General features: G+C 38.6%; 2 protein-coding genes across 2 annotated transcripts; both read left to right on the top strand.

Moving 5' to 3' along the window:
* Window positions 1-12,562: 12,562 nt before the first annotated feature.
* gpatch3 (G patch domain containing 3) lies at window positions 12,563-15,210 on the top strand. Its single transcript, XM_034127209.1, has 7 exons — window positions 12,563-13,118; window positions 13,386-13,837; window positions 13,939-14,113; window positions 14,354-14,413; window positions 14,499-14,620; window positions 14,697-14,824; window positions 14,947-15,210. Exons 1-7 carry the CDS (start codon window positions 12,608-12,610, stop codon window positions 15,128-15,130), a joined length of 1,632 nt encoding a protein of 543 aa, XP_033983100.1. The 5' UTR covers window positions 12,563-12,607; the 3' UTR covers window positions 15,131-15,210.
* A 544-nt stretch (window positions 15,211-15,754) lies between these two features.
* Window positions 15,755-20,386, top strand: gpn2 (GPN-loop GTPase 2). Its single transcript, XM_034128185.1, has 6 exons — window positions 15,755-15,830; window positions 16,341-16,862; window positions 17,269-17,425; window positions 17,615-17,775; window positions 19,511-19,641; window positions 19,826-20,386. The coding sequence occupies exons 2-6, from the start codon at window positions 16,410-16,412 to the stop codon at window positions 19,896-19,898; spliced, it is 975 nt and encodes a 324-aa protein (XP_033984076.1). The 5' UTR covers window positions 15,755-15,830; window positions 16,341-16,409; the 3' UTR covers window positions 19,899-20,386.
* Window positions 20,387-21,331: the final 945 nt, after the last annotated feature.

The following is a 21,331-nucleotide window of genomic DNA, read 5'->3' as shown; positions in this document are numbered from 1 at the left end:
TTATTCAATTTGATAGATAATAAACCTAAAAAGTAACATTTAGCTTCTATTTCTCCTGTAAAATATATGTATATTATCTGTAAAGTTATGTTGGTGTTGTCAGGTTTTTTCATCAATAATTCCCAACAGATGTGACACTTGTGAGTATTAGCATGGCTCCAAAATCCATAATGGTTAATACACAATACGTGTGTGACAAGGGTAATGTTAAGTCAGGGTCCAGACACACGGTTCTAGTTTTACTGCCCATTACTATCAAAACACACAATGATAAAAGCTGAGGTGAAGGCCAGAGGCAGCGTAGGCTTCAGGTTGATGAACTCTGACTGAATCATTTTTTTCGTTGTCTCTGAAAAAAGTTGTGCAGTAATGGGAAAGACTTTAATATTTTTCCTGAAAGATATAGCATGTCTTCCACTAGTTACTCTACTAATATTCTATAATGTCACCTACATCTAAAATAGATATTTTATTCCCTTTGGTTTTATGAAAGTACATCACTGGCCCTTTCACGTGAAATCAGGTGAATGTCAGATAAAGAAACCTCAATGCACATACAGTCAAACTATAAGAGATGGATTTCATTATTGATTATTTAGGATATGTGATTTGATAGTAAATATAACATATTTTCATGAAAGATAAAAATAGTCCATGCTACTATGTATGAGCATGGACATAATGCATATTATATCTTTACCTTTTCATATAAACCTCCACACTTGTCTTTTTTCTCTTTTCTGTTAAATGTATGATAATTGCCTGTGCTAGAGAACTCAATAAGTAAGTGCAAGTACAGTTTTTAGGTACTTGTGTTTTATTTAAGTATTTACCAAATATTTTCATATGTACATTTTTTGCCAACATTAGTTGCAGAATCACATTCATTATACAATATCTAAATTAACAAAACATTTATGATGAATAGTATGAATTAAGCTACCCAGCAGTATATAACGTTGAAATGAATCCCCATACCTTTGCAAGCTGCATGGGGCTATTTCCCCCCACTTTAAATCAATGCACACTTATTTATAATTCAGTGATATTTTATGTATTATTCTGAAATGATAGGCCTACATTCTGCATTCAAATGCAGGACTCTCACTTTATAAAAGGAGTGTTTAAACTATTTTTAAACTTTAATGTAACTCCTTTTGCTTAAGTAAATTAGTATTTCTTCCATCACCAATATAACAGAAATACAAATAATAATAGTGAGAGTAAAAAAGAGATTAAAAGACTGTTACAATATCGACAATATGTAGTTTATTTCTAAATATAGCTCATCTTTAAAATAAGGGACCTGGTCATACATAAAATATATATTGTGAAGTAGCTTTGTAGAGAAATGTTTACATACTTCAAAGGTGATAGTATTAACCATAGACTGTATATATAAATGGACGTAGGGTCCGTGACGTCACCCATAGGATTCTGCAGAGTTGCCGAGAAGCCCTTAGTAGGCGGAGTCGGCCACTAACGGCTCGACAGTGGCGTCAGAGTTCCACTCCCGCCTGCTCCAAATAGAGTGGCGAAGTCCCTCCCCTTCCGGTGGACCTCCATGGGACCTTATTTCGGAAAAATTATGTATTGAAGTCAATGGAGAGAGAAAGATTATCTTTCGATCCCGTTTGAATTGTGCCACGAATTACACATATGTTGTTTGTCAATTTAAAAGATAATTTTGCAAGTCAAAAAAAAAAAAATGTGTCTAAAACTGTGAAGTAACACATTTGTTTGTGTGAAACGCTCAATGAACTACATCTCTGGTGAACAACACACGTCACCAAGATGGCCGTCACTACTTACCGGAAGTAAGTGGGCGTGACTTCGCCACTCTATAAGGGCTATACAAGTGTTCATACTGGGTAGTTTATTTAGTTTAAAAAAAATTATCCAACGATTTACAGACCACTCTTTCCCCAGGTAAGTCAATGGGAAAAAGTGTTTCCGGGCCTGGCAACCAAAAGGAAGTGTAGTACCGCCGTTTGGCCAGCACGAATATTATCATCAGAGTCCGGCGCACTTCCTGGGGGCTTGCTTCCGGCCCGGTGGCAGAAGGTCCCGCCTCGGCTCCGCCTCTTTGCCCTTATAGAGTGGCGAAGTCACGCCCACTTACTTCCGGAAAAATTATGCATTGAAGTCAATGGGGAGAGAAAACTTATCTTTCGATCCCGTTTGAATTGTGCCATGAATTACACATATGATGTTTGTCAATCTTAAAAAATAATTTCCATGTCAAAAAAGTCACAGTTTGTCGTAAAACTGTTGAAATATAAGACTATGAAAAATACGTAACTAGAAAGACTACAAATCCCAGAGTCGCGTAAGTGATGTCACAATTGTTTTCCTCCACCATTCAGATACCTAAGATCAGCGCAATATAGATATAATCTATCTATATGGCGCTGGCTAAGATAAGATAACTTTAACAAGATGCCTGTGTGCTTAGTACCAGGTTGTTATTATACCAGCAATGGGTCTTGCTCGTTCTTTTGCTTCCCGTCTGATGACCAGGAGTGGCTTGATCAAGCTAGCTACCTAGCTAGTAGCTAGCACGTTAGTTAGCATTACAGCCTTGTCATTTTTATTAGCCTTAACATGAAGTAACATTAAGTAACCCAAAATGTTAAACAGTAAGAGTAGTAGTCATATTTCGTGAACCCTTTGAATAGTACTGTCACCGGTGTGATCATTCTATAATATACCATTTAAGCCCGGGGGAGAAATGCTAACGCTAACGTTAGCATCGGCGATCTTCTCTACTTCATGCTATCTGCACAAATGGTTGACATTAAACATTAAAACGACCAGGCAGTTCAGAGAGAATCAAAGGAAGGCAGGCAGGCAGCTTTGCATGACATTCTTCAGGACGTGTTTCATTGTGGTGATAGTGAGGATAGTCAATCGTTTTGTTGACAAGACAGTAGTGACGGCCATCTTGGTGACGTGTGTTGTTGACCAGAGATGTAGTTCATTGAGCGTTTCACACAAACAAATGTGTTACTTCACAGTTTTACGACACATTTTTTTTTTTTTTACTTGCAAAATTATCTTTTAAATTGACAAACATCATATGTGTAATTCGTGGCACAATTCAAACGGGATCGAAAGATAATCTTTCTCTCTCCATTGACTTCAATACATAATTTTTCCGAAATAAGGTCCCATGGAGGTCCACCGGAAGGGGAGGGACTTCGCCACTCTATTAAAAACATTCGTTCCTCAAGTTGTAAAATGTGCTAATAACGTTATTCAGAGAGTTATTTCCCTCTGCATTATGAACGCGCATCTAACCCACGGGACCGCGCCGCCCGGCACGTTCATGTTACGTGTTCAGCACTACATGCGTTTATCTTTACCCATGGATGCACAATAAGAACGGACCCATGTCGCCTTACTGCCAGCCCACGGAGCTGTAATAATGGATATATTGCACATGTTTGCTGTAATTCATCATTTGTAAAATATTATACTACATGGGCTGTATGATTAAATCTTGTAACGTAAATGTTGTATTAAATAAAGTTAATATTACCGACGTAGATTAACGTCCCTGTAGCTTCTTATTGCACTAAGAAGCTTATTGCACTGTGTATATATATATATATATATATATATATATACAGTGCAATAATTCTTTCATGCTAAATGAAGCTCTGTTGCTTGGATATCACTAGATCCTGTTACAGAGTAATATAAAAGTACATAACGATTGATGTGTAAATTAGCATAATTACTAGCTAACCGCTAGCTGCTAACTGCCGCCTCGTTAATATCAAATCTATCATAACAAACATTACCATGCTGTCATGAACGTGCGGTGCTGTTACGTGTACGCAAATTGACGTGCTTGATGTGAACGAGCATTTTGGGGGGCATGGTTAAAGTTGCGCATGCGCTATGAGCGCACATACGGGTACTTCTCAGGCATGCCGGGTAATCTGTGACGTTCGCTCTCTCAAAAGTTGGGCCATTTTATCATCATGCGCGAATGAGCAACTCTCATAGGAATGAATGAGGCCCCGCCTCCCACGCTGTATCCAGTTCTTATTATACATCCATGGCCGGAAGTTCCAGAGCTAGCTGAAGCTACCAAGCTAAGCTAACATGCTCCCCATCTGCACACTGCCGTCGCATTTTACGTTTCTAAGGTAAGCGGACATGAGACTATTCAGCAAAAAACTATAAATAATAATCTAAGTTGAGTTTTTAGCATAATACTTCAGAATCTTAAAATCCCTTAACGTTTGTATGCAATTGTGCTAAATTCAACACTGGAATCAAGCAAATATTAAAGGGCCCATGTCATGGCCATTTCCACTGATCATAATTACATTGTTGAGGTATACTAAAATAGATTTATACTGTGCAATTTTCCAAACTCACATTGGTTTCGCATACAGCATCTCTGTCAAGCATGTGTATTCAGCAGTATTCACTTTCTCCACTAAACGACTCGTTGGAGCTCTTGCCCCCCCCCTCCCTGTGAGCCTAGTGTGCTCCGATTGGTCAGCTCGGCCACTCGTTCTGATTAGTCAACCACCAGAGAGGCTGCGCCCATGTCAGTGCTTTTCCCGGCTGCTCTCAGCGTAACATCAGTCTTATCATGGCGTCGGTACAGCGGTATATTTTATATACATATATATTTTTAACTGTTGTTATAGAAGAGTGTGACGGCCTCAGGGCCTTTGTCTTACGGTGGGGTGGAGCTGAAGAGGGTAATCAGCGCGATCACGGACACCTCCGTAGCCGGTGCTATTAATCCCAGCGGCCCGGAGTCTCTCTCCAAAGCGGCTGCAGAAGGACGAACTGAGCGACCCTCTCCCCTCGACCACCTGTCTCTGCATTTACTACAATAAATGTGCCGTGGTTTTGTAAACTCGTGTATGTCTCCTTGCCTTTCCGTTGTGGCCTACGAGCTACTCTCATAACAAAGAGTAAGTTATTTTTACCCGTTATAAACTACTACTGTTTGATGAGAAATCAAATCATGGTTTGCTATATATGAATTCAGGGAAGAAAGGATAGGCCTACTAAGTATTTCCATTAAACTTTATTTTTAGAAATGTACAAAATGAACATAAATATACATATATACACGGTATATCATCCATTCCTCCTCCTCGCATCTTGCCTGCGCACAGTCGGTGCGGTGCCTTTTAGCACCCTCAGTAGTAGTAGAATCCCTTCCCCGTCATGGATTGTCCGCCAGGATCTGGCTGGACGAAATCAAATGCAAATCACAAAATATTAGAGAAACTTAGTTGTTTTAGATTCGTTAGTAGTAGTTGTGTAATGAACAGCTTGCCTGCTAATATGCTAACCTAGCTTTGTTTACCTTGGTAGCTAACACGATATGAACGTTAGCTTGGAGGAAAGGCAACTATAATGCAGTGTAATAAAACTACTATGAACAAAAGCTAGTGGTTCATATTAGGCTAGCAATAACGTGTTTATAATTGCAATCGTATACGGGTATTCTGCTACGTTCGGTCATACAATGTAACTTGCATGAATACATTGTTTTGCGCTAGCATTCAGCTAGCCTCGTTAGCTACATGCAGTATATGTACGGTCACAATGTACGGTAAATCACAGTACAGTATACTGTATGAGTATTCCGTGTGTGTGACTGCAGACATTCTCCTGCCATGACAAACATGTAAGGCCATCTGCTGACATTGTAGTTGATATATTTAAACGCTAGCAACGTAGCATCACAAAAATGTTTTTCTGACCGAAACTAGCTCTAGCTCCGTGTGTTAGATCGCTACGCCAGCTATAATGTAATTACGTTTCGCGACTGACCGGCAAATCACCCGGAGTATACTGTCAATAGGTATTTTGTGTGTGAATGCAGACATTCTCCTGCTATGAGATACATGTATGCAAGGCCATCTGCTGATATTAGAGTTGATATATGGAAACTCTAGCAACTTAGTTAGCACTGTGTCAATGGCTTAGCAGTCCAACACAGTTTACACATTTAAACAGTCTTGTTTGATAAATACACAAATAACAATGCAAACTTACAGGTTGTGTACCTGGATCTTCCCCTGCTCCAAACGGTCCAAACAAGCTGTGCATATCCGGCCTCAAACTGGGCAATGTTTTGGAAGCTTTCGTCTGTGAAATGCCGGTTCTTCGAACCTCTGGAGGAGGAACACGACGCTGCTGGTGTGGCCATAGCTCTTCGGGATTGGTCCATTTCGTTCCGGGTACCGCATGACATCAGGCGGTACCCGGAACTAAATGGAAGACTCAAATGGGCAGTGACGTATCTCCAACGAGGCGTTTTGGGGAGGTATTTTCTGTGTTAGAGTTTTACTCGCTACAGGGTGTACTTTGAGGGTTTGACTCTGCACACCGTTTACATGCATAAAAACCTTCATAACACACAAGGGGACGGGTAATAACCGGAAAAGCATGACATGGGAGCTTTAATATGTTTGCATGACATTAGTTATTTATATTTTGCCATCACTTAATTATACGTTTAATACATTTAAGTTAAGCTAAGGTACATGTGATGATAGCTAGTTAGTGCTCTTACCTGTGAGGCCTCCTCCAAACAGCATTATAACCAGACTGTATCATTAAAACTACAAGTACCAGTTCTAGATCCTTGACTTTAGACAAACAATTCAAAAGACAAAAGATATTACAATATGGTTGGTTGAGCTGGAGTTCATTATTGAGCTTACACGTTAACGTCACAGTCATCTGAAGAACGAACCCAAACCTTGTTGTTTTTATTAATTGCATTACCAAATTGGTATCAAATAAACAGTAAGCATTGGTAACACAACTTCCAAAGTTACAGTAAAATAAAAAGGACCCTGACTCGACAAAATGTATTTAAAGACCAATCTTTATTTGAAGGTGCCTCTTAACCTGAGATATTAGTTATACAGTAATAGTATTGACAATCTAAAAAAACTGAGCAACTCAACAGTCAACTTTATATTTCTTATTGTCTAAAGCATTTATTATTTTCATTTTTCCCCTCTCATATTCAGTGTGGATGGATTGAGACAGCATGGTGTCCAGAGAGCTGCAGAGACTTCAGAGAGAAACCTCCGTGTGATGGACGTCCTGTCTGTTGGTTTGGCCGGAGAGGACTGAGGGTCTGAGGGTGAGGAGGACCAGACCTGATGGAGGAGCCCATGCATAGCTGATACCACCTGATCAGGCCTAGTCTGTCACTTTATTTGACTAATGTGTTTACTTATACATTTAATAGGTTTACACCTTCTGTCCATATGTGCTTTTTATTTAAAACATGTTTGATTAACTTTTGGTTCACATTTCAATAAATTGAATTTGTATTTGCACTCCTTTTGTCCATTATTCTTACTGAAAATGTTAGATTATACATTCACATCCGACTGAAGATTGGCCCCATTTATTTGCGTTGCAAACTCTGCGGTACAAGGTACATGTTGTGAAGCTCATGAAGTGAGGCAAATAGAAATAATCAGCTGATGGAGTGTAGATGTGGAAATAGGTGCATTCGATCAGCTGACTGTGTTTTCACAATAAAAATAGTTTCTTAGTGAATGTCCTGTACTGGTCTTAACATCTCATAACATCAGATTTTAATTTTCCTATTGGATGTTTTTCTTGACCCTCGGAGAAAGAGGAGATGCTGAGTCGTGTCTTTCAGGCATGTCCTTTCCTAACAAAAATTACAGGAAACATAAAACATATTATTGCAGAACAAGTGTGTTATTTATGAAAGAGGTGTGTTTGTGTTTAGGGGCTGTAGATATAATTATTTTGTAATTGTAATGTTTTTTTTTATTTCAACAGTGAGCTACAAAGACAATCAGATTATGAATGAACAGTATGAAATTCATCAACATTGAAATGTATTTTATTATCAAAATATTTAACTGTTATTAAAACAAGCTTGCTCTGTTGTCTCACTGAAAGAATAACTTTTACCACGTTTTTACAGACAATATTGAGAGATAAATAGCAGTTGTCACTATGCGTTAAATATCTTTGCCTTCAATACATTAAATTAGAAAGCTGACAGTCATATTGCTTGTTAACATCTAAATGTAACCCTTTGCATGGAAAAAACCCTCAACTTCACTGATGTGTAGGTGATCTAGTATTTAGTATTGTTTAATGGAATGTATATCAGTGTATTAAAGTCAATACTTAATTTATTTAAACCAATATCTTTCTTGATTCTTTGTACAGTATGAAAAAAGAGTATTTGTACCTGTGCTGAAGTTCACTGCTGTGAGGAGTCCAGTTCTGTCTCTCACTCTCTGGTCCAGCCTGTCTGCATCACCTGGACACTTTAAACAAACAGATATATATGTAAAGAACCATGTGTACAAACCAAGCGGCAAACTCTGGGGAAGAGCCGGGACGCCAATACGGAAGTGCCACAAACTGCAGTTCATATATTGGCCGATAGGCGATGACTGCAGAAAGGAGCAATTTCCATAGACCCCCATGTTAAAATGCCCAATTTCACAGCAGAAAAAAAACGTTTCTAGCCCTGGATGCAATAAATATTATTATGTATATAGTTAGATTCCACCTTCATGATTATGAATCTGTGAGTGAATTGTTTTCTAACATGACCCTTTTATTTATATTAGGTCTTAAAGTTTTTGCATAAATTAGGGCGTGGTCACATTGAGTGACAGCTCTGTCAAGTGACTGCTGCTGTTAGCTTCTTGTCTCTCTGCTAGCTGCTCCGTCTCCGTGAAGCTACAGGGACTCTGCCTGCTCAGTTCATCCAGGGAACACAACTTGACCCCGGCCGTGTTTGTTTGTTCTTCATGCTTATATATCGGACTATTGTGACTCGCTCTGCGGTTAAAACAGACGGTGCATGAATGCCGTTTTGCGGTAAGTGAAATTCGAGTACTTTATTTATGTGTTTATGATTTCAATCAGCTACGTAATGAATGTTAAGGCTTGGGTTAGCGTGTAAGCGAGTGGTAGCTACATCGGTGCTAACGATGCTAATCTTAGCCTCCAAGTTAACTTAAAACCATAGACTGTATATATAAAGGTTAAAACGAAATAGACAAGTGTTAAGCGTTAAGTGGGATAATACTGTAGAACAAAAGGCTTCTGTTTGAGGTTGATAAAATAAGGTCATCCTTGTAACTTAGAGATATTTTATTATGTAGGTAGGAACTGTATGCATCGCTAAGGTTAATTTAAATTGGCTATGCTCAAGTATGTAGACAAGCTAATGTCGAAGTAGTGTATGTGAAATCAACCTCACAATAAGATGTGTGTATATTACAATTATTAATGTCATATTTCAAGATGATTACTTAGATATTACAATATGGTTGGTTGAGCTGGAGTTCATTATTGAGCTTACACGTTAACGTCACAGTCATCTGAAGAACGAACCCAAACCTTGTTGTTTTTATTAATTGCATTACCAAATTGGTATCAAATAAACAGTAAGCATTGGTAACACAACTTCCAAAGTTACAGTAAAATAAAAAGGACCCTGACTCGGACAATACACAATCCAACATGTTCAACAGAAGATAATCAGTTATATTGTTTGTACACATGGTTCTTTACATATATATCTGTTTGTTTAAAGTGTCCAGGTGATGCAGACAGGCTGGACCAGAGAGTGAGAGACAGAACTGGACTCCTCACAGCAGTGAACTTCAGCACAGGTACAAAGACTCTTTTTTCATACTGTACAAAGAATCAAGAAAGATATTGGTTTAAATAAATGAAGTATTGACTTTAATACACTGCTATACATTCCATTAAACAATACTAAATACTAGATCACCTACACATCAGTGAAGTTGAGGGTTTTTTCCATGCAAAGGGTTACATTTAGATGTTAACAAGCAATATGACTGTCAGCTTTCTAATGTAATGTATTGAAGGCAAAGATATTTAACGCATAGTGACAACTGCTATTTATCTCTCAATATTGTCTGTAAAAACGTGGTAAAAGTTATTCTTTCAGTGAGACAACAGAGCAAGCTTGTTTTAATAACAGTTAAATATTATTTTGATAATAAAATACATTTCAATGTTGATGAATTTCATACTGTTCATTCATAATCTGATTGTCTTTGTAGCTCACTGTTGAAAAAACAACAACATTACAATTACAAAATAATTATATCTACAGCCCCTAAACACAAACACACCTCTTTCATAAATAACACACTTGTTCTGCAATAATATGTTTTATGTTTCCTGTAATTTTTGTTAGGAAAGGACATGCCTGAAAGACACGACTCAGCATCTCCTCTTTCTCTGAGGGTCAAGAAAAACATCCAATAGGAAAATTAAAAGCTGATGTTATGAGATGTTAAGACCAGTACAGGACATTCACTAAGAAACTATTTTTATTGTGAAAACACAGTCAGCTGATCGAATGCACCTATTTCCACATCTACACTCCATCAGCTGATTATTTCTATTTGCCTCACTTCATGAGCTTCACAACATGTACCTTGTACCGCAGAGTTTGCAACGCAAATAAATGGGGCCAATCTTCAGTCGGATGTGAATGTGTAATCTAACATTTTCAGTAAGAATAATGGACAAAAGGAGTGCAAATACAAATTCAATTTATTGAAATGTGAACCAAAAGTTAATCAAACATGTTTTAAATAAAAAGCACATATGGACAGAAGGTGTAAACCTATTAAATGTATAAGTAAACACATTTAGTCAAATAAAGTGACAGACTAGGCCTGATCAGGTGGTATCAGCTATGCATGGGCTCCTCCATCAGGCCTGGTGCTCCTCACAGAGGAAAGACCCTCAGTCCTCTCCGGCCAAACCAACAGACAGGACGTCCATCACACGGAGGTTTCTCTCTGAAGTCTCTGCAGCTCTCTGGACACCACGCTGTCTCAATCCGTCCATCACACGGAGGTTTCTCCCTGAAGTCTCTGCAGCTCTCTGGACACCACGCTGTCTCAATCCATCCACACTGAATATGAGAGGGGAAACATGAAAATAATAAATGCTTTAGACAATAAGAAATATAAAGTTGACTGTTGAGTTGCTCAGTTTTTTTAGATTGTCAATACTATTACTGTATAACTAATATCTCAGGTTAAGAGGCACCTTCAAATAAAGATTGGTCTTTAAATACATTTTGTCGAGTCAGGGTCCTTTTTATTTTACTGTAACTTTGGAAGTTGTGTTACCAATGCTTACTGTTTATTTGATACCAATTTGGTAATGCAATTAATAAAAACAACAAGGTTTGGGTTCGTTCTTCAGATGACTGTGACGTTAACGTGTAAGCTCAATAATGAACTCCAGCTCAACCAACCATATTGTAATATCTAAGTAATCATCTTGAAATATGACATTAATAATTGTAATATACACACATCTTATTGTGAGGTTGATTTCACATACACTACTTCGACGTTAGCTTGTCTACATACTTGAGCATAGCCAATTTAAATTAACCTTAGCGATGCATACAGTTACTACCTACATAATAAAATATCTCTCTAAGTTACAAGGATGACCTTATTTTATCAACCTCAAACAGAAGCCTTTTGTTCTACAGTATTATCCCACTTAACGCTTAACACTTGTCTATTTCGTTTGAACCTTTATATATACAGTCTATGGTTTTAAGTTAACTTGGAGGCTAAGATTAGCATCGTTAGCACCGATGTAGCTACCACTCGCTTACACGCTAACCAAAGCCTTAACATTCATTATGTAGCTGATTGAAATCATAAACACATAAATAAAGTACTCGAATTTCACTTACCGCAAAACGGCATTCATGCACCGTCTGTTTTAACCGCAGAGCGAGTCACAATAGTCCGATATATAAGCATGAAGAACAAACAAACACGGCCGGGGTCAAGTTGTGTTCCCTGGATGAACTGAGCAGGCAGAGTCCCTGTAGCTTCATGGAGACGGAGCAGCTAGCAGAGAGACAAGAAGCTAACAGCAGCAGTCACTTGACAGAGCTGTCACTCAATGTGACCACGCCCTAATTTATGCAAAAACTTTAAGACCTAATATAAATAAAAGGGTCATGTTAGAAAACAATTCACTCACAGATTCATAATCATGAAGGTGGAATCTAACTATATACATAATAATATTTATTGCATCCATGGCTAGAAACGTTTTTTTTCTGCTGTGAAATTGGGCATTTTAACATGGGGGTCTATGGAAATTGCTCCTTTCTGCAGTCATCGCCTATCGGCCAATATATGAACTGCAGTTTGTGGCACTTCCGTATTGGCGTCCCGGCTCTTCCCCAGAGTTTGCCGCTTGGTATTAACACAGATTTTTTTTTTTTGTAAAGTACATTTTATTTTTAGGGTCATTTCATATTCATAAAAAGAGATGGGCTGATGCCAAACCACATTTAAAAAAATGTTTACCAAGAATTAAAACAATATAGTAGCACTATTAAAATATTATGAATCAAAACTAATTGTGAATTTAACAAATATTGAATCTGAAATATGTAACTTTTTAACTATTTTATATGTCCACCCCTGATGCAAACTTTTAAATGTTCTCAGGAAGCGGAACTGACGTCATTACCGTTCCGATCTGTTGATGTTTAACGTCCAAAAAAGAAACAAAGATGGCGGACTCTGTAGTGGTAGCTCCTGTGTATTTAGCAATTGGTAACATTCCTGTTGCCTTTCACTCCGCGGACCTGAGAAATTATTTCAGTCAGTTTATAGAGAGCGGAGGTTTTCAGTGTTTTCACTATCGACATCGACCGGAGCTTCTCAGGGAGTCCGAGGGGTCCGAAAACCCCAAAAAACCCAAAAACCCCATGTGTGGAGAAGGTGAAGAGGGCAAAGAAATCAGCTCCGTTGCAAAAAACAGCGCCGTGACAGAAAACAGCTCCGTGACAGATAACAGCGCCGTGACAGAAAACAGCGCCGTGACAGAAAACAGCGCCGTGACAGAAAACAGCTCCGTGAAGAAGCAGACGGTGAAGTCCTGCTGCTGTATAGTCTCACTTCATGCGAAAGATGCCGACAGATTGATCAAGATGTATGCGGGGAATCACTGGATTAACTCCAAGGGGGACTGGCTGGCTAGACGCTGTGTTGTTAAAAGAGTAAAGGTTTCACACGACAAAGGTTAGTGATCAATATTATTTCCTACATAGTTTAAATAAAGGCAGGCTCATTTTAGTAGCTTCTCATACAAACAGATCACTCCTCGTTTTGTCTGGATTAGACATATTTCTGTTGTGCCATATTAAAGGGGACCTTTATGTTTTAATAATAAAAAACTGTATAGTGACTTGAAGATTACATCAAGAGTCCTGTCATTTTAAACCACGAAAATTATTTAGAGACTTATTTCAAAGGTAGTTCTCCATTTAATTTGTTTTCCTTTTCCAGATGATGGCTCATTCCCCTATAAATCGAAGCACGAGCAGCGCCATCGAGTGTCCTTAACAGAGCGTTTCACAGAAGCTGACCTCAAGAGTTTATCCGAGCTGAATCCACCAGCTCTGATGCAGAATGGCAATGTGGGCACACCGGTGAAAGTCTTCCTCCAGCTCATCCAGTCCTGCAGACTGCCTCCGAGACTTATCCGGAAGTTGGGCCTCACTTTCCCCAAGACTGGCTCCAACCGCCGGTACGGCAATGTACCTTTCCAGTATAAGGACAGTTGGACACTTCCAGCCACAGAGGAGACTATATTCACAGCTGATGGACATGAAATCTCAGGACCAGGAACTTATACTGCTCCATACCTAGGACGGAGGCTGCTGGCTGATCGCACACAAACAACAGAGACTGACGAGCCACAGGAAGAAGAAGAGGATGCACATTCAAATGCAGATGATGTGGGTTTGAATCCATATATCATTATGTTTATGTCAAGTATACATGAAAAATCATCATGCCTTGACTGCTGTTTGACAATTGTTCATGTTGTTGGTTGTAGGATGATGACTGGTGTGAGGAGTGGGAACGCCATGAAGCTTTGCATGAGGATGTCACGAGCCAGGAGCGAAGCAAAGAGAGGCTGTTTGAGGAGAGGATCGAGCTGAAGTGGGAGAAGGGCGGCTCAGGCCTGGTTTTCTACACTGACGCCCAGTTCTGGCAGGAGGAAGAAGGAGGTTTGCAACACTAACATACTAGGAAAAAGTCTTGATATATACCTCTTGAATATCAAATAATATGGCTAGTGTTGTTTAGTTTAAATCTGAAAGTGTTTAAATATATTTTAAGTGTGCAAAATGTATTTTTATCTAAATTGAATCATAAGATCAATGTATTTGTTTTTTGTCCTTAAAATGAAGTTATTTGCTAGAGGAGATATCAATAACATTTATTCCTTCTTTTTTTTCTGTTTTCAGATTTTGATGAACAAACGACAGATGACTGGGATGTCGACATGAGTGTGTACTATGATAAAGGTATTTCAAGTTTTTTTTACATCTGCGATAACATTGAAGCCAGATTACCTATGCAGGATCTTTAACCAAGGTCTTTCTCTCGCAGATGGAGGTGACATGGATGCCCGTGACTATGTCCGGATGAGGTATGAAAAAAGGCTGAGGGAGGGTCTTGAAGAAAGATCTGGAGAGAGTCAATCCATTGGCAGCTTTGAGAAGTACACTAGGGTAAGGATTTGGCCTTTAACTTACTCCATCTCATAGCTTATATGAACAGTTTTCATAATATTGTTTTACTTTTTAGGGCTTTGGCCGTCGTTTGATGGAAAAACAAGGCTGGAAGGATGGTGATGGGTTGGGAAACAGTCAGATTGGGATTCCTGACGCTCTTGAGAGTGACGGACAACATCCCTATTGTAAAAGGGGCTTTGGGTGCGTATGAACATGAAAACTGAATCAAACAAAATAACTGCATGTGGCATGTTTTGGTATGTCAATGAGTATGTACTGTTTGTAGTGCTCTCCTGAAGTCAATATATGTTTTTTCCCTGCAGGTATCATGGAGAGAAATTGTTCTTGAATCCCGTAAAAAAGGCCAAAACAGATCTTCATATAAGTACAGTCTATGACAAACCTAAAAACATTGATGGAGGCGACACCTTGCTGAGACGTCAACCAATCACTAGTATGAAGTACAGAGGCTGGCAGCCAGGTGGCATCATTGGACCCCGAAGATGACAACTTTTTTATTTTTCTATAGATTTTTTTACCTATTTACTTGTCTGACTGTTTTATTAAAACATTTTTCAAACCTTTCATTACATTTGTGGTGATTTTGTCTTTTTATATTATTATATAATTCCTCAAATGACTGTCTTAATCACGAAAAAAATGTTGTTCCTATGTTAATGCCTCACATATGTATGGAAAAGTATGAAATGTATTAATAATGTTACATATGTTTTAGGCTGAAATATAAAAACCGCTATCCAAAGGCAGTGATTGGAAAAAGTAGTCTTTTTATATAAAAACAGCAATACTGCAGTGTAGAATTAATCCATTGCAAATAAAATGTTTTACCTAAGTAGAAGTACAAAAGTATGAGTATCAATATATATATTTGAAGCACCAAAGTAAAAGTAATTGTTACTAAAGTTGTCAGATAAAAATTATGTAGTGGAAGGATAGAAAGTGCAACGTTTGCCTCTGAGATGTGGTGGAACAGAAGTATAAAGACGCATACATCTACTGCAGAATAACTTGAGTAAATGTACTTGGTTAATTTCCACCATTGCGCAAGGGTAAGTGTAGAATCCCTTTCAAATAAAACATTGCTTTTATTTTGAAACCTCGAGCACGTGACCCGGATGTACTTCAGAGTTTTTTAGCCAGTTAGCTAGCTGCCGCTCTACGCATGCAAACACAACGGCAGCAGACGGTAAATATCCATCCATACTTATTACATTTATAAACAAAGTCCACAATGTCGTAACAGAAAAGGTACTCCATATGCTCACACATACACTTAAAATTAGCTACAGTTTGCAGTTTTTATTTAATAACTTTACTGTTAAGTTATCCGGAGTGTGATGTTGCAATTGTTTATACATCGTTCACCTTAACCCTGTTTAGCTAAGTATGGGGGGGGATCCTTTCAAACCTACAAAGAACCCCGTAACTTTTTAGGTTTTAGATATATATATACCCCCAATGTATGTGTAGCTCACTTCAAACCAAAATTATGCTGATCTCGTTCAATTAAGTTTTTGCCCATTGAAGTTGCAGGATGTGTGATATTCCATTATGTAAACAAAGTCAACAGGGATTACAATGTGTTACATCTCTTTGACTATATAGCTTTACAGCAATTAGTAAAGTAACCTGTTATGTCCTTTTGTCTAGCCTTTTGCATGCTAATGATCTCACACTGACTGATGTGACCCTGCAGGTAAGAACCTGGATGCTGACACCCAGTAGGACATCCTATGTGGACATCTGACTTCTGGCCCCATTTTATATGATTCTCTCCAATCCTTGGGGAACTGAAACCATGTCAAGCCATACAGGAGTAAAGCCCTCCCTGCGCTTCGGCCAGGTGGTCATTGGACCCGCAGGCTCTGGAAAAACCACCTACTGTCGAGGAATGCAGGAATTCCTGACTAGCCTGGGACGCAAGGTGATTGTGGTGAACATGGACCCTGCCAACGAAACTCTACCGTACTCTTGTGCGGTGAATATCTCAGAGCTGGTCACTTTGGACGATGTGATGGAGAGCATGAAGCTCGGGCCCAACGGTGGGCTCCTCTACTGTATGGAGTATGTAGAAGCAAATCTGGACTGGTTAGAGAACAAGCTGAAAGAGCACAGTGACTGTTACTTCCTGTTTGACTGTCCAGGACAAGTGGAGCTCTACACACACCAGAGTTCAGTAAAGAATATATTCTCACAGCTCGCCAAGTGGAACTTCAGGGTGAGCTTCTTAAACATTCAGGGATGGGAATTTTGTTATTTCACCTAATTCTTACACTGATACTTTATCTATACTGTCATCATGTATATACAATATGTTAAGATAATAGTTAGGATAACCTTTAATTAGTCCCAGAGCTGAGATACTGCAGTGTTTCAGTGCCATAGGGGAGCCACAACAAGAGTCATCATTAAAAAAAGAAGTAAAAAAGCTAAATATAAGTTCATGATTGGATTCACATTTGTACACGTGTATGAAATGTTGATATATCACAGTTTGGTATAAATTGTTACTGCAAAGGGGAATTGTCAGTGTTGGTATGTGCAGACTACTGGGAGCAGTGCTGATTGTCATGATTGTATTGAATCCTGATACAAGTTCTCAACCACCTTCTCCCTTTTTTCAGCTCACTTCAGTGCACCTTGTGGACTCTCACTACTGCGCTGACCCGGCAAAGTTCATCTCTGTGCTGTGCACCTCCCTGTCCACCATGCTGCACGTGGAGCTTCCCCACGTCAACATCCTCTCCAAGATGGACTTGATTGAGCAGTATGGCAAACTGGGTAAGTTAAGGGCTTTTGGCTTTACCTTAAACAAAAACAAAATTCTAACACACTCAAAAAATATTACAAATAAAGACCCAGTATTCTTATATTTCTCAGAAATAAATAAACAAGCAACTTTGTCAGAAACATATTTATGTGGTCATTTAATTCACCATTTTAACATTTTTCCTGTCTGTTCTTACACAGCTTTCAACCTTGACTTCTACACAGAGGTCATGGATTTGACATATCTTCTCGATCACCTGGCTGCAGACCCCTTCTTTAAGAAATTCCATCGTCTTAATGAAAAGTTGGCAGAAGTCATACAAGATTACAGCCTTGTCTCCTTTGTGCCTCTCAATGTGCAGGTATTATCCTTGACTGTTTTAAATGGTTTCTTGTTTGTTATCTATAAGCATGACACTCTGTCTCAATGTATTTCAAACGACTGGTGGAATATGCAAGCCAAAATGCCCATATATATATACTTAAATATGATTCAGACATTACAAGTTGAATTCCTGGGGCTTCCCTTAATTTAAAAAAAGGATTGGGCTGTTGATGCTAATCTAGGGGTTAAATGTACATGGCTGTCATCAACCTTCTAAATTAGAATTAATTATATAATTAATGTTATTCATATAGGTTTATAATGTGACTAATATTTAGGTAATATTTTCTGTAACGGATCAAGTTGTATGCATGATCTGCTGCCATTTTGTAACGCCAAAAAAAGAAAAACATCGCCCTGTTTCTGATCAGGGATGTTTTTGCTGAAAGAAAAATTAACAGAGCTACTGTATATTGCAATCTGCTAGTCATGTAATTGCTAATTGATAACAAATGTCAAGTCTGCTATGAACTTAATCCAAACTCACAAGTAGCCTGAACAGCTGTACAAAATATGGCACACACACATAAATAAGGCCTTGAAGCTTATCTGTGTTTGGCAAAGAATAACAGGATGAAAGATTACAAGTTTAGTAAAACCTTTTTTTAGCCATTGAGTCTTTCCATGTTTTGAGTGTAAGTTAATTTGAAACCCTTTGTCTCAGGTTTTATATATTTCTGTGAAATTATGCAAAGCCACTGAGAGATGTTGAGTGGATAGCATTTAAGAATTCCTTCATTATATTTTTACAGGGATGTTTTAGTACCCACTGAATATCTATATTATTTAGTATAACCAGCCCAAACATGTTAAACTCAAACATTTATTCCCAAGTGTAAAGATGACTCCCTTTTCAAGACATCTTAAAAAATCAGTCATGGCATATTTCATCGTTCCAACAAGTTCATCATAAATCATTTTTAGCAGTTGAAAATTGAGCGGTGGATCAATGTTCTGCAGATGGATTGGGCTGTTGAAAGGGAGTGGGCTGTCTGCACACTGTATTCGTTCCCTGCCATTATGTTTTCATGGAGACTGATATGATCCTGTGTGATGAGTCTAGACCGCTGTGCCATTTCTGCCTATGGGACGAGTAATTTATACAAATGGCAGGTTGGCAGTCTTGTTTCCACAGTGGTGAGAACGCAGCCTTGATGTGTTTCTACGTTTTTCTACCCCCTTTAAGTTGAGCAGCCACTGGTAACCGTGGTTACCAAGGGTACTTTAAGAGAGCAAATTTAAAAGAACAAAGACACAACACGTTTGACCTTGAGAGGGACTAGATGCTGAACTCTGAGCAGCAGAGGAAGTTTGGGATTTTATGGCTTTGTATTCATGTGTAGCTTATCACCAAATACTGAGCATTGATAAACATACTGCAAGGCTGAACAGGCTGCACTGCTACATTTCTGAGGGGGTTTCAAAATCTTTTTCCAAGGAAAGAGCTGCCTGCAGTCTGCTCCTCCAGTAGATCTGCCTGGTAGAAAAACAATAGGAGAAGAGAATAAGGACATATGAAGCAAGTTAAATCCCACACTGATTTATATACTGTTTTATACAGATTATTCAGAAACCATGAATATAATTAAACAGCACATTATCAAGGTTTCGGTGAGAGTTTTTTCAGCAAATCTTAAGCCATCTGGCAGTTTCAGGGAATTTGTCAAGGGAAAAACCCCCGATCTCACATTCTTCTCCTCTTTCGTTTCCAGGACAGAGAGAGCATGATTCAGGTCTTACGGACTGTGGACAAAGCCAATGGCTACTGCTTTGGAGACCTGGAGGAGAGGAATCTGCAGGCCATGATGTCAGCTGCTGTGGGGGCAGACTTCCAGTTCGACTCGTATCCTTTTCTAATCGCTATGGTGACTCACTGTGACTCATGTGTTTTAAAGACAAACCTTGAAATTTGCAGGAGATCGTAAAAAGACTAATGATTTTCAATGGATTTTGCTAAGGGTAACCTGAATCTTAAAATATACTTGTAAAATGTACGTCTTTCAATGTTTTCCTTAACAGTTCTTCAGTACTCTTGGAGTGCAAGAGCGCTATGTCGAAACCAGTGGAAAGACTCTGGAGGAGGAAATGATGGATCTGTAAATTGAAAAACCCAGATAAAAGGACAAAACTGTTTTTTGCCCTTTTAGCTTCAGTATACAAGGGGAGTCTTGGCAACATCCATCTAACTTGGCCTGAATTCTGAGCCTCTCTGCGAAAGCGAAGAAGAGATAGGAACTACATTTGGGTGCTGTCGATGCTTCAAGGTTGCACCACACGTCATACAATTCACAATGAGGACAACTGAGTAGGGGTAAATTAAGAGCTTTTCTTCAGTTATCATCGAAAGGGGTTAATCTCCAATTAATGCCAATACATTTTCTCAAAATGTAACAAATGCAACGGCCCTCATTTAAGTTTAGTTTTGTTAGATGTTTATGTTCACCATATATTTTAAGAGCACAGGTAAAATGTCAATGGCTAAGCATCATGGGTCAGTCACACTCATTCTGAAACAATAAGGTGACTGCATTTTTTGTGTCTTCTCTATGGGGATTGGATGGAAATAAAAGATTAATGTTGTTACTACTCGATGGTTATTTGAGCTTATTTGTGCATCAATTGGGTTCTGTTATTGAATTAAAGAAGTATGGCAAAGATAATCCTGAAGATTTTGACTTTCCTCCTGTCATGTGCATGTATTAGTGTAGAGTACATCTGACAGAAAGATACAGAGTAGAAAATCCCCTTGATATGAAGAGGGATATAATGGAAGTTGACAATCAGCAGTGCCTCAGATACTATCAATTTGAGTGTGTGGATAGTGGATAGGTAAATATAAACATTGTTTATAAAAAACATTTTAATATTCTTTGTAGGTCAAATACTAAACTGATTAAGAACCAACCAATTTGATTACATTGTATAAGTTGTAAGAAGTGTTTTGAAGTCTGAACAAATGTAACACCAAATCCTGTACAGTATAGATTGTAATGTGTTTTCTTTAATTATAGCATAATGAAAGATACACAGAGCTTTTCTGCTCAGTACAACATGTGGGTTGTGCTTCTTCCTGGTTCAATTGGAATGAATATCAGGAAAACATAGGATACTTAGAAATAACATGACTGCTTAACTAATGCTCAAGAAGCAATTTATAACAAAGACGAGTCAGAAACATCGCCAACACATCAGAAGTAGAAATGACTTTGGCCAAGAGCAAGTGCTTGTATGTAGGCCCTCTCTTTTGTCCAGCAGATGGCACATGAGCTTGCGAATCCTCTTCCCAGATCCTCTAAAGTCTGCTCCAAATGTTCCCTGCAGCCAGAGCAGAAAAATTAAGTCAGGCGGGGAGAGGAAGCTACATTAAATCTGTTTCTGCACAACTGGCCCTGTGTCTGGTCCCTGCGATGGAACTGTCTTTCTAAAAAAGCTAACTAAAACTCTCTTTTTTAACTTGGGAGATGACTTTGTTTCCACTGCTGCCCTTATACTCTGTCTTTACTGTGAAACCCAGTTTAAAAACCCAACATCCG

This window comes from Trematomus bernacchii, unplaced genomic scaffold, assembly GCF_902827165.1.
Source record: "Trematomus bernacchii unplaced genomic scaffold, fTreBer1.1, whole genome shotgun sequence".
In the NCBI taxonomy this organism is placed as follows: Eukaryota; Metazoa; Chordata; class Actinopteri; order Perciformes; family Nototheniidae; genus Trematomus; species Trematomus bernacchii.
This window is presented reverse-complemented; position numbering and strand designations above follow the sequence as displayed.